At 51.6% G+C, this 12,726-nt stretch overlaps 5 protein-coding genes across 5 annotated transcripts; 4 read left to right on the top strand and 1 right to left on the bottom strand.

Annotated features, from left to right (window-relative positions):
• Positions 1 to 226: 226 nt before the first annotated feature.
• On the top strand, positions 227 to 1,480 carry J7T55_013169 (uncharacterized protein; the record flags this gene model as incomplete). Its single annotated transcript, XM_053141832.1, has 2 exons — positions 227 to 280; positions 356 to 1,480. 2 exons carry the CDS (start codon positions 227 to 229, stop codon positions 1,478 to 1,480), a joined length of 1,179 nt encoding a protein of 392 aa, XP_052995514.1.
• Positions 1,481 to 2,267: 787 nt separating this feature from the next.
• Positions 2,268 to 3,710, top strand: J7T55_013168 (uncharacterized protein; the record flags this gene model as incomplete). The annotated part of the gene is made up of 1 exon (XM_053141831.1): positions 2,268 to 3,710. One exon carries the CDS (start codon positions 2,268 to 2,270, stop codon positions 3,708 to 3,710), a length of 1,443 nt encoding a protein of 480 aa, XP_052995513.1.
• A 394-nt stretch (positions 3,711 to 4,104) lies between these two features.
• On the bottom strand, positions 4,105 to 6,073 carry J7T55_013167 (cytochrome P450; the record flags this gene model as incomplete). Its single annotated transcript, XM_053141829.1, has 3 exons — positions 4,105 to 4,393; positions 4,535 to 6,008; positions 6,061 to 6,073. 3 exons carry the CDS (start codon positions 6,071 to 6,073, stop codon positions 4,105 to 4,107), a joined length of 1,776 nt encoding a protein of 591 aa, XP_052995512.1.
• Positions 6,074 to 6,965: 892 nt separating this feature from the next.
• J7T55_013166 (High-affinity glucose transporter ght5) lies at positions 6,966 to 8,519 on the top strand (the record flags this gene model as incomplete). The annotated part of the gene is made up of 1 exon (XM_053141828.1): positions 6,966 to 8,519. The coding sequence occupies one exon, from the start codon at positions 6,966 to 6,968 to the stop codon at positions 8,517 to 8,519; it is 1,554 nt and encodes a 517-aa protein (XP_052995511.1).
• Positions 8,520 to 10,366: 1,847 nt separating this feature from the next.
• On the top strand, positions 10,367 to 12,709 carry J7T55_013165 (uncharacterized protein; the record flags this gene model as incomplete). Its single annotated transcript, XM_053141827.1, has 9 exons — positions 10,367 to 10,583; positions 10,644 to 10,733; positions 10,790 to 10,887; positions 10,939 to 10,950; positions 11,146 to 11,450; positions 11,531 to 11,756; positions 11,842 to 12,133; positions 12,263 to 12,374; positions 12,577 to 12,709. 9 exons carry the CDS (start codon positions 10,367 to 10,369, stop codon positions 12,707 to 12,709), a joined length of 1,485 nt encoding a protein of 494 aa, XP_052995510.1.
• Positions 12,710 to 12,726: the final 17 nt, after the last annotated feature.

Here is a 12,726-nt window from a genome sequence, read left to right as displayed (position 1 = left end):
AGCCGTCGTAGAATTGTCTTTGCGGGGTTTCCTAAAAAAGCTAGACCGGTCGCCCACTTGTCCCCGGAATTTCCTTACTAGACTGGTGCGCAGCCCGGAATGTCCTGCCTTGGCAGTCCGGCCGACTACCTATTATTTAATGAGAGCCGGAATTCTGGACTGGCTATTGTCAAATTATGATTCACAAGCTCGTTTCACCGCTCTTAATTTCTTAAAGACCCAGAAAATGGCCGCTAGAAAACTCCAAGTAGGTGTCATTGGCGGTGGAGACGTGGCACAGGTACGAATTCTCGCGTCTTTGCAAGTGAACTGCGGTCCGAGTGCTCAATAACACGTCAGGACTACCCATCTACAGGTTGTGCATCTCCCAATCCTGCAGCTCCTTTCCCACCTATATATCACGAGGGCAATTTGCGATGTGTCGGCAAAGACAAGCCAGCACTGCGCGTCCAAGTTCTCCATCCCAATCGCGACCACGGACCCAGAGGTTCTCTTCCAGGACAAGGAGATTGACTTGATCTTTGTCCTAACATCTGATGAATACCATGCGCCATACACGATTGCGGCCCTTCAAGCCGGGAAGTCGGTCCTGGTTGAGAAACCACTCACACTGACCATCCAAAGCGCGCAGGCGATTCTCGATGCAGAGCAGGCAGCCCCTGAGGGCGCTAGGGTGTTCGTTGGCTACATGCGCCGTTTCGCACCGAGCCTCAAGGCCTTCCTGAGGGAAATGGCCACAATCGGCAGCATCAAGTATGCTCGTGTCCGCGACATCATCGGTCCTAATTCGTACTTCATCGGACAATCAGGTTCCTACCCGGAGAAATATATGGACGACGTGTCTGAGTCTGCACGCCAAGACCGACAGTCACGTCTGTCTGCTCTGCTTGAAGAGGCCTGGGGAGACTCCCTTGGCAACCTAAGCCCTGCGCAACTTGACTATTGCTGTCTGCTGGCCAACCTTGGGAGCCACGGCCTGGGCGTTATGCGAGAAGTGCTCGGTGGACTACCGGAAAAGGTCCTCGCCTCGACCGACAATGCGCGATGGTATACGACCATGTTCGCATATAGAAACCGCAATGCGCCCCACGAGCCTTTCACCTGTCTGTATGAGACAGGCATCGATGAGGTCCCCCGATTCGACTCAAGTGTTACCGTGTACGGGCAAAACAAGACGGTGTCAATTTGCTACGATACTCCTTTCGTAAAAGGTCTGGGCATCACGGTGGAGATTGACGAGATGAATGAGCAGGGAGACAAGGTCCACCGCTCTGTCCAGACGAGCTACGAGGATGCCTACACCTCAGAGCTGTTAGAACTACATGATTGCATCGCTGGTGGACGAGCGATCAAAACTACAGCTCTCGACGCCGTGGAAGACTTGAAACTCTCCAGAATGATGATGGATGCGTACCCTGTGGAGAAAAGGGGAGGCCAGAATCATACAGGAAACACCAGGTTTCTTCGTTCCGGTCCATAGGCAGGATTTGGATACAGTCCTCCGCGTATTTTAGCTCCTACTAGTAGTTGACCGACAAGGTTATCATGGTTCTTTTCTGTGTTTCTTTTCTGCAGAACATATCGATTGTGAAGCTTTATCGGTCTCCCCTTCCCACTTTTCTCACGGGGCAGACCGCAGATGCTCACTTCGCCGGCCATCCTGCTGAGGTGCACAGTGGTGCCAAAGTGTGTCCACGACACGGCGACGAACGATTAGTAGTGGCGCTGCTTTTTCAACAAACCTCCTCTTGATGGCTATTGCGATGTATACGCCAGCCCCTGTGGCACCATTAATGGGCACGTAGTAGCTGCCGTTCCGCACGCAAATGGATTAAAATTCGAATGTATGTAACTTGAATAAAGGCAAAAAATTGCTCTCCCAGGGCTGTAAGGTACCCGTTCTTCCTTGCGTTGCGATGGGAACGAAACCTTACGCTGTAATAGAAAAGGCTAGGCGCTCTTGTCTGTTCTGTAATCGTAAACCAGGGAAGCGTTCGTACCTGCAGGCGGTGCTGTAGTGAGAAGTGTCGTAACGTGCCAGTGTGTGCCACCAAGTACCCCGCGTTTTGCCACGTGCCTAGGTGCATTTGGAATTTATTAGAGGGTCCATAATGCCAGCTTAGAGGGGAAGCCATTAGGGGGCGGTCGCTCTTACAAAGTATTTACCCCAAATCCCCCAGTGCTCCAGGCGATCAATCATCCTTTGCCAATTTAGAACACAACCGACCACGCAGGCTGGCGCTTGAACAGTACTACGGAAACCTGTCATGTCATCCCTGAAGTTTGTCCACACCAATCCCGTCGGATACAAGTCTCGATCGAGGAAACGCGTCCAGGCGTGCGAGAATTGTCGCCGGCAGAAGAGACGCTGCGTTCATACAATCAGCTCCACCGGGGGCCCAGCAAGGCAAGGGGTGAGCCCATCGGCGGAATCAAATGGCTTGTCATCATCCCCTTCTGATGCTGCCAGAACAGGAATTGTGCCCCTGAGTGCCGCGCCTCGGACAGCGGCAGGTTTCCCTCGAGCCGCAGAGGAGCCCAGTATTCAGGTTGTCAGTGCCTTACCTAACGAGCAGCCAAGGCAGACGGGAAGAGCCTCAACAGCGTACCAGAGTGAGCCAACACCGAGGGTAACCAGTGCATCTCGACACCCAGCCAATGTCTCTTCCTCTCCGGGTAATCTTCGATTCATCGGCGATCTCAACCCAGAGGTTGTATTGCTCTCGGGCACCCGAGCAGAGAGCGGGCTATCGCCAAATGCGGTCGGCGTGTGGCAGCCCGAGCCCTCGGCACTGATCAGCAGACAAGAAAGCGACTGCGCGACCAGCTCGCCGGCGAGCATATTCCATTATGTGCCCCGACTCATCCGGGGGCTGCTCCTCCCTTTGATACGGGAGCAATGCCTCGAAGTATTGCCGCCACCGACAGACCTTGCCGCGCTCGAGGTGTTTTATTTCAACAACATACACGGTCTGCTGCCGAGCATTGATGAGCAGACCTTTACGTCCTCTTTATCACATGCCCCGTCCCGCGTGTTACAGTACCAGACCATTTGCCTCCTGGCATCCACAGAGCCATCGCTTGCCCATCATTTGCGGCTGCCCACGCGGGAAGGTCAGCTCACGTCTGCGGAATTCGGCCAGGAGCTACTTAGTGCCATGAGATTGAATGTTGACATGGCAATGGTGCACGACAAGATGATACTGATACGAGCCTTGACGACCATGTCACTGTTCGGATTCGGTCGACAGAGCATCGAGGCATCCTCGCAGTACTTCGTCCGTGCAGTACAGATATCATGGAACATTGGCCTCCACTTACAGAGAGGACGAGATGGGGCACAGTCCAGCCAGTCCAGCTTATTCTGCTACCTCTGGGCAATCGATAAATTCCTAGCTGCTGTCCATGGACGGCCTACGATGATGCATGAACGTGATTTAGAGCTGAGCCCATTACGGTGCCTGGACGGACAACCCCCAGGGTTCAAGGTCCTCGTTCACATTGCTCACGTACTCCAAGACGTCATATCGCTGTATCGGCCGAATGCCACGGTCACGCAGATTCCAAGAGAAGCCATCCCGTCCTACGAGACTATACTTGAGCGCACCGATGCACTCGAGCTCCCAGCTCATCATTTAGGCTGGTCTCTGCTCTCTACGCCTCCAATAGTTTCGGGTTGGAGTTTGCTAACATGGCATCAGCTACTCTAGAACTTTTCTATCACGGCGTCGTCATATTGTCCTGTCGCCAAAAGGCGGAAGCAGACGGAACAAGCACCCTGCCCCACCCCCGTCAACACGACGCGGCCTCCCAGATATCATCCATCATGATGGAGGCAGACTTGTCCAAGCTGCCCTTGCTGCCATTCGTCCCTTATTGTATATCTCTGTCCCTTTCCATCTTTTACCGCAGGCTTCGCTGCTGCAAGTTGTCAAGACACCAGCGTGAGGCAAGGAAAGCAATGTGGCAAAGTTTCGAGATACTCTCACGACTAGGTCACTTTTTCTGGTCTGCGGCTTTCATGGCTGAGCTGGCTCAGGGTATCCTCGTGCAGACGAGCACTAGTACCGAAGATCTGACAGCCGCGCCGTTCCTTGGATCAAATCAATCAATGCTTCGGCCGTTACGTGGAAGTCTCTTGTCGGCGCCAGGGATGCCAACGCGGCCGGGGACCGAGACGTCCGTGACTGATAGTACTGTGGGAAGCTTCGAGGCTCTCCCAAACAGCCAGAGTGTGCTTGGGGACTTCCATCCCTCTTCCGACCTGTCTGCGGTGTTGGGGTCGGAATGGGACCTCGATCGCGTGGACTGCTTTATTGCTGATAGCTTAGACCCTAGCGTGCCAGCATCGTACGACTCGGGTTGGAAAGGGTGGTAATCTAGCATTCTGGAGCTACAAACAAACATTGATACGGTGAACTCGGGGTTATGGCAACTCGAAGCGTGTGTGTGCTTGTCCTCACGGTTATGACTGTGGCATTCTGTGGGCGCCTATCCATAAGTAAGAAAGCTCGCTTGGTAAGACAAGATCTACAATCTGGCTCTCCGTCTTGCCTTGACAACTAAGTCCCCTGGATTCGAGTTGAACCGCTCGATAGTCTGCATTTCGAAACCCTCAGGTATCTCGAAATCGAAAGCCCTCACCAGGCTCGCGAGGACCAGGAGCTGCTCGAAATAAGCAATATTGCGCCCGATGCAAGCTCGAGGACCGAAACTAAACGGCAGGTGGTTCCTCATCATCCTTTCCTTTTTCTCCTTATCTTCTGTGATCCAACGCTCCGGGATGAAAGTATCAGCTTGTTCGAATGCCTCTTCATCCTTCAACATGCTGTAAGTCGGCACCGAAACGGTCACGCCCTCATCTATCCATATGCCTCCCACCATTCGTCCACCATCGGGTATCACTCGAGGGAGGCCAAAGGATGATGCTGGTCTTACCCGTAGAGATTCCTCGACGCAAGCACGGAGATATGTCAATTTACTGACGGTCTCGTAGCTCAGTACCTCCGCGTCCCCGCACGCGCCGTCGAGTTCCTTGCGCAACTTCGCGAGAACGGACGGGTGTTTGTACAGGAGGAAGAGCGCATTGGTGAATGTAGCAGTCGTGGTCTCCGTCCCAGCGTTCATCATGACAGAACACTCTGCAAGAATCTCGCCAACTGGGAGATTAAGGTCACATCCTTTGTTATCTTTCACTAGTTTGGAGAAGATGTCGTCCTGGGCCGTCTGGTCTCGCAAGCGACACTGCGTATTATGGCGGATGATGTTTTCGAAATCGGCGCCGGCTTTCTTGTACGGGTGCCACGCCAGTAAGAACCGAGTCACTGGCAAGAGCCCTGCTTCCATGCCCAGAGCAGTGTTGATGACCGTGGCGTCGAGCAGGGACTGGATGAATGGAGCCGTGTAGGTTCTACCATCAGGCGTCTCAGCGGTCACGATATCGTCGCCTCGTTCTAGGCAACCCAGGTGACGCGAGTAAAGCAGCTTGCCGAATAGATCGATGGTGAAATAGTTCATAAATCGCCTCATATTGATCGTCTTGCCAGCGCTGATATGCCGGTCGACTTGTGCCATCAGCGTGGAGATGGTGTCCGCCACGACGGGCTCAAGGTTGGCGATGGTCTTTTGTGCAAAAACGTGTGCAAGGAGCTTTCTCTTGGCTTGATGCTCGGTCTTGACCCGTACATCGGCCATGTGCCTGAAGTCGCCCGCCCCACCGTCGTACCAAGCATCTTTGAGCATCCCTGCACCGTGTCCGTAAATGTCGATCACGGCGTCTGCGCCCAAAACGGAAATGTGGTTTGGCGCGATGCGGACATGGCTACCGAGTTGCTTGTGAGCATGGTGGATGGCGAGATAGTGCCTGTTCTGAAGATTGTGCCAGATGCGCCATAGGGATGTAAAGCCAGCGAGAGACGGCGCCGGAAATTTCCGGAGGCTCTTACGGTCCATGAAATAAGAGATCAATGGCTGCACGAGTATTGCCCAGATGAGGACGACGATCAAAACTAGAACTAGTCAGCAGGTTGGCTATCAGCAACAAAGCAGGGGTTGACGCACAAAGAGTAAGCATCTTGAGGTTGGAGTCTCAAACAAGTCTTGTAAGCACTTCTAAAGCATGCGAACGAGGATATCGCGCTGGCGCCAGGTTCTGATCAGAATAATTTTCGGGTAAGTCGACACATTGATCGTCAAGGCATCGCGCGCTCGCAATCTCATCGCGAACAAGCTTTAAATATGCACATCGGGCATCAGCAGCCTGCAAGAAGCGTGACATCATCTGTGACCTCGATTTCTCACTGAGCCATTGACATGTCAGTGAGATTGAGGAATTCTTTGCGCAGTTGCTGAAGGGAGTCGGACATCCCAAATGAGGCGACTGATGTCTGTGAATCCAACTGGACATCTGGATGCGGGTTACCTGATTATGGACGTCCGCGGCTCCAGGCCTGAGGAGTTCACTAACCTAGCTGTACCGCAAGCTTGGCTTTCATCGCCGGATCGTCAGTACGGCGAAGAACCGACTAGGGAAGTCCGCATCTTCAAACCTGGAGAATAGGTGCACTAGTCTAGCTGTTCCGCTAGCTTGGCTCTCCCCGTCGGTTTCTCAGTGCGGTCAGTACACGGTGAAGAACCGATCAGGAAAGTCCGCACTGGCCCGGGATAGTCCTTGGAACGCTCCGGCGTCGCAAGACTACCACTTGGACGAGGTCCGCGTCAGCGATCGACAACTTTAACAGAGCCTTCCTTTTTCATGTGGGGGCTTTCCCCACGGGGTAACCCACGGGGTAACATGCCCAGGAGACGGCCCTGGCTACATACTTAGGTAATATCATGGGACCGTCACACGTCCTTACATAGGTACTAATATAAACCGCCGGGCACCGCCTGGATTTATGCTCCTGGTCAACTTTGTCTTCAGTCACGAATTAAAACCACTTATTACTATCTCACTGGGACAAACGATGTTTCAACTCAATCTGAAGCAGAATCGCTGGGCATACTTCTTTTGCTCTGTCTCTGCCATCGGGGCATTAGTCTACGGCTACGACAACACCTACTACAATGGCTGCCTCGCCATGGATCGCTTCAAGAACGACTACGGGGATCACTTCGACTCGAATGGGCGCAAAGCATTAAACGTCTCGTTCACATCCGTCACGGCATCTTCAATCTATATCGGAGACATCATTGGTGCCCTTGTCTCCGCCCCGGTCAACGACAAGTTCGGCCGGAAAACAACTTTTTGGTGCGCCGCATTCTGCATCCTGGCCGGTGGCATCGTCCAGGTTGCCGACACCAGTTACGAGGCCGTCTTGGCTGTCGGCCGTGTACTGATTGGTGTTGGCATGGGCCAGTGTACGGTCACATCTTTACTGTACATTGGTGAAGTCGCTCCTGTGCACATCCGAGGCCCTGCTCTCATGATGTTCCAGTTCCTCCAGTCAATCTCGCAACTGATTGCAGCCGGCATCACCCAGGGAACCGAAGGTCTCACCAGTAAGGCATCTTATAAGGTCCCGATGGGTGGGCTGGTCGTCCTTCCTATCATGCTGATGCTCGGTTTGCCCTTCATCCCGGAAAGCCCCGTCTGGTATGTTAGCAAAGGAAGAAACGAGGAGGCAAAGAGGGCTTTCGAAAGAATCCACAAGGGAGATGATACCTATGAACCGTCACAAGATTTGGCAACCCTCACGGAAGCACGCGATCGCGAGCTAGAAAGTTTGGCCGGTTCCTCCTGGAAATCTTTGTTGCTTGACCCTGTGGAGAGGAAGAAAGTCATCTTCTCGGCTGGGGCTCTGTACTCGCAACAAATCTGCGGTATCCTCTTCTTCTACGTGTACGGGATTGTCTTTGCCCAAGCCATCGGCATCTCTCAGCCCTTTATCATACAGCTCATCACCAACATCCTCCAGATCTTCGCCGTTGGCGCCGCTGTCCTGACCGGCAACAAAGTTCAAAGGCGACACAATCTCCTTGTAACCACAGGGATGATGTTCCTGGCCTTCGTCGTCATCGGTGGAATCGGGACCCAGAGGACATTGACCACGGCGTCCCAGTACGTCATTGTGGTTTTCTCCTACGTTATCATAATTGCCTTCAACTATGGACTAGGACCACTTGCGTACACCGTGGCCCGCGAAATGGCAGTGGGGCCGAACCAGAACAAGATCATGTCGTTTTCTATTGTATTCTTCTATTTCACCACATGGGCGGTATCCTTCACCGCGCCGTACATGTACTACTCGGCCGGTTGGGGGCCTATGCTGGGTTTCTTCTACGCAGGCACGACCCTGACCTCGCTAGCCTGGGTTTGGTTTTGCGTTGGCGAGACCACAGAGCGATCCACGCTCGAAATCTCCCTTTTTTTCGGGCAAGGAATTCCGGTGCGGCAGTGGAAAACTCATGTCTTTTCCCCTTCCGAGATCCCTTCTGAGTCTCAGGAAGCTTCCCTGACGGGTGCGAAGGAAGGATCTTTCCAAGGAGATGGGCTGTGTGCGACAGTTGAGCATGTTTAGATGCTCAAAAGTGTATGTAGACACTTATATGCCATAGCTTAGGTGAACTTATTAGTGCCACTGTTCAGGAGTAATGTCCCTAGGTCATTTGAAGCCATGGAAGACGATAAGATCTCGGTAAATACGCATGAGATAAGTTTTCTTAAGCAGCTTACACAGTGGTGTGGGTCAGTCAGAATCAGGAGGCACTTCGCACACTGGATACTGGTTCCTGAGGTACAGATATGAGTGGCTAAGATGTGTTTGTGAAGTGGCGCTACGGCGTCTCATGCTTATCGTTCCAACATCCCTCCACGGGTCGCGGTATTGCTCTTACTTGACGCATATGTGTGTGGATAGGAAGTGTGGATATGGCAGGATTAAGGGGTTTGTTTATATATACATATATACGAACTCAGATATCAAGTCTCGATACCTCTTAGACATCGGGGTGAGAATTGACAGCAACTTTGACCGCACCAAGAAAGACTACAACACGGCGACTTATGCTTGCGAAAATACACAGCGATGAAGAACTGATACTCAAGCCAATGCTTTGTGCCATAATTTCCCGTTCACAGCTCTCCTGTGACTAGTTTAGCAAACCTGCCGGCATTCAGGCGCTCGCCACAACTAGCCAGGATGTAGTAAACTTTTGCAAATACCTGGCTATGGTACTTGTTACTAAACAACACACGCAATTCCTGGAAGAAAATCGCCTTGCCGAAAAGTGGCTGGAAATCGATATCTCATCTGTGGATAAGACGTAGTCAAAGGTCATCGATGTATTTTGCTTTTCGGCGCTATAAACGGGCTCTCTTACTAAATCCTCGGAGCGCACAAATGAGGGATTAACTATGGTATCACTTAAGTGCCACAGTAAAAGTAGGTATCTTACGCCCCAAGACATCGGGCCGTTGACTTGGCTATCGAAGCTGGTAAAATCCCAACGAGCTTGTGATATCTGCCGGCTCTTGGTATTCATCTAATCAACGTATCACGAGGTGGGTGGCGCTCCTGGGCGAGGTGGATGAGGGTGCGGTCGAAGGGATCATGTTGTTCCAAGGCCACTATCGTGAGGGACAAGTCGCCAAGGGGGCCTTGGCTCTTGGAACAAAATCCTGCAAACGTTTCCCGACTCATGACGCTTTATTAAGGTTCTCCGACGAAGCATTTCTGAACTTGGAGAAGCTTCTAATTATTTTACTCTAGTGATGAAGCTTTCTTAGGTGTTCTTGTCCTGAAAAGTCCATCGTGGCTATTTGTTGAGCTGAGTATTTTGCGATGCGCAGCGATCAGGGCTTCACGTCAAGAGATTTACTCTGTCAACTTGGCGTTCCTGGCCTAATCGATCATTTTGCACTAGGACAAGGTCTCTAGCCTGTTTGACCTATCCTTAGTGATTTATGGTGTGCAGGAGCCAAGAGCATTAAAATATTCCCCCCAGACTCTTGAACGACGCGAGCGGAAGCTAATGGGGGGGATCGGAAAGGGCATCTCCAGAACCTGACTTTCCCCGGATTTCAAACATCAGCCCTTGCACTTTAGCGTCGTGGCACCCCAGATGAGCCAACGTCCTTGTCGAATAGACTCGACCTAGATCATAGTGGCTGGGCCCCCGGGTCCTTGGCTTGAGGGGTTGGATTCTCATGATGTAGAACGCCCAGATGGCGGAAGACGCTCGTAAATGACACAAAGATTCACAAGGCCGCTGACCACCTGGACAAGGCCGTTGGTGGATGCATATAGCTGGAGAATGGTATAAAGCTGAGCGATATTCTTGTCACTTCCAGGCGTTCGGGTTATCATTCTCCTACCTCATCCCTATCTTCTACCCCTTCATTGGAGACTACGACTTTTCAGCAGACATGTCTACACCCGTGAACAAAGATGAGGCGATCCACGAAAAGTCGGAAGTTGTCCATCAAGATGATGCCCTTTTCCGCACGGCTAGTGAAGCTGGCCCGGAAAAGCCGCTTCCTCGCATAGGCAAGGTAGATTATTCGGGGGCATACGAGAAGACTGACCCGAAAGAGATCGCTCTGGTGAAGAAACTGGATAGATGGATCATGCCGATGCTCTGGTGTGAGTATTTGAATAAATCGTTGGTTTTGACCCAAGGTCGTACTGACTGAAAATTCTCAGCAATGTACTGGCTCAACTATCTCGACCGGAACGCCATCGCCTTGGCTCGTTTGAACGACCTCGAGGAAGACCTTAACCTGTCGAGCACCCGTCAGTCTCCGCATAATCTCGAAGATACCCGTGCATGATCTGATTATCATATATAGAATATCAAACTTGTGTCAGCATATTGTTTGTTGGCTACATCTTGGGTCAAATTCCGTCCAACATGTTCATAAACCGAACCCGACCAAGTCGTTATATGGTGAGTCGAATCATCTCAGCTCTGTAGAGCATTGGCTGACTGCCTCTTCAGGGGATCATGATGGTAAGCAGTTTCTGGATACAATTTCAGCTCATTCAAGAAGAAACATCTGCCATTTGTAGTCTGTTGGATTACTTGACTCAAAGCATTTTGTTAGACTGGAGATTCTGAGATAGGTTACGGGCATATAGTGCCCTTCCTCCCAGTCTACATAGGAGCTTCATCTTTGGTGTTCTGAGCTAACTCCAGATGCTGCAGATGTTGTGGGCGACCGTCAGCGCACTTACTGCTCTGTCCAAAGACTTCGTTGGCCTCCTTCTCACCCGCTTCTTCCTAGGTGTGACTGAAGCTCCTTATTATCCCGGTGCCGTATACATTCTTTCAGTGTTTTACAACAGGAAAGAAATTGCTACTCGCATCGCCATCCTTTACACCGGTAATGTCCTGGCGACCGCGTTTGCTGGTTTAATCGCCGCTGGCGTGTTCCACGGTATGGACGACGCGATGGGCCTTGCTGGGTGGCAGTGGTTGTTCATTCTTCAGGGTGCCGTAACCTTCGTGATGTTGGTTCCCGATCTTTCTATCTCTGATCATCCTGCAAACTACCTTTTACTTTTATATACTAATGATCCTCCCTTGTTAGTGCACTTGTCGGCTACTTTGTCCTGCCAGATTTCCCACTCACGACGAAGTGGCTGACCCCTGATGAACGCCAATTGGCTTATAGTCGCATGGAATTGGACACGGTTCAGAATAAGGGTGAAACCGGCACATTAGCTGGTCTCAAACAGGCGGCTCGAGATCCGCTGGTTTGGGTGTTCGCAGCAATGGCACACATGCATTTGGCGGCTAACGGGTTCAAGAATTTTGTCAGTCACTCTTTTCTTGTTCTTTTCTTTAATCTTTTGTGTGGGACAAGAGTTTTGTTCCTAGGCTGACCCTTTTGTTGTATAGTTCCCGACCGTTGTCGAGACTCTTGGGCTTGGGGAGACTGTCACTCTTGTTCTCACCTGCCCTCCTTACCTGATTGCTGGCGCAGTTACAATTCTGCTCTCCTGGTCTTCTGGCCGCTATAACGAGCGGACCTGGCACATCACTGTGTCGAAGACTGTCGCTGTAATTGGCTTTGTTGCAGCAGCTGCCACGCTTAATATGGCGGGACGATATGTGGCAATGGTCATATTTACGATTGGGACTTACGGGGTTAACAGTCTCATCCTCGGCTGGTGTGGCAGTGTCTGTGGACGTGAGTGGTGTCCGGATATAGCCAATTTCCCTTACAGCTCCTATTTTCTTTTGTTACTTAAGAGGTCCACTAGTATTCCCGCTAGTTTGCAAACCTGTCGCATTGAATATTTGCTGACTTCCTTGATAGAGACCAAAGAGAAGAAGAGCGCATCTATCGCGATTGTGACGACAATCATGAATGCGAGCTTCATCTGGACGCCCTACCTGTGGCCAAAGAGCGACGAGCCCCGTTATGCTATGTAAGCAGCTTTCGGATACAATTTTAGCTCCTTCGGGGAGAAGGAACTACCATATGCGTGTTCTGTTTCGCTACTTGAACCAAAGCTCTTTGTTGAGCTGCAGTTCTCGAGACACGCACTGGGCATATGGTGGCCTCATTCGACCTGTTTGCGAATAAAGCTCCTTCATCAGTGCTTTGATGGCTAACTCAAAATGATGCAGTGCGATGGGAGCTAGCGCAGGCTTCAGTCTGGCCACCGCCCTGCTAGCATGGTTGGCCAAGTATTTGCTGATGCGAAGGAATACTAAACTTCGCCAGTCAAACAACGAGACCACCACGTTTTACGTGTATTGATTCGCTGTCATGCAACT

This window comes from Diaporthe amygdali, assembly GCF_026229845.1.
Source record: "Diaporthe amygdali strain CAA958 chromosome Unknown NODE_9_length_1275696_cov_64_842800, whole genome shotgun sequence".
Taxonomy (NCBI): domain Eukaryota; kingdom Fungi; phylum Ascomycota; class Sordariomycetes; order Diaporthales; family Diaporthaceae; genus Diaporthe; species Diaporthe amygdali.
The sequence above is the reverse complement of the archived record's forward strand: the minus strand, read 5'-3'. Positions and strand labels throughout refer to the sequence as shown.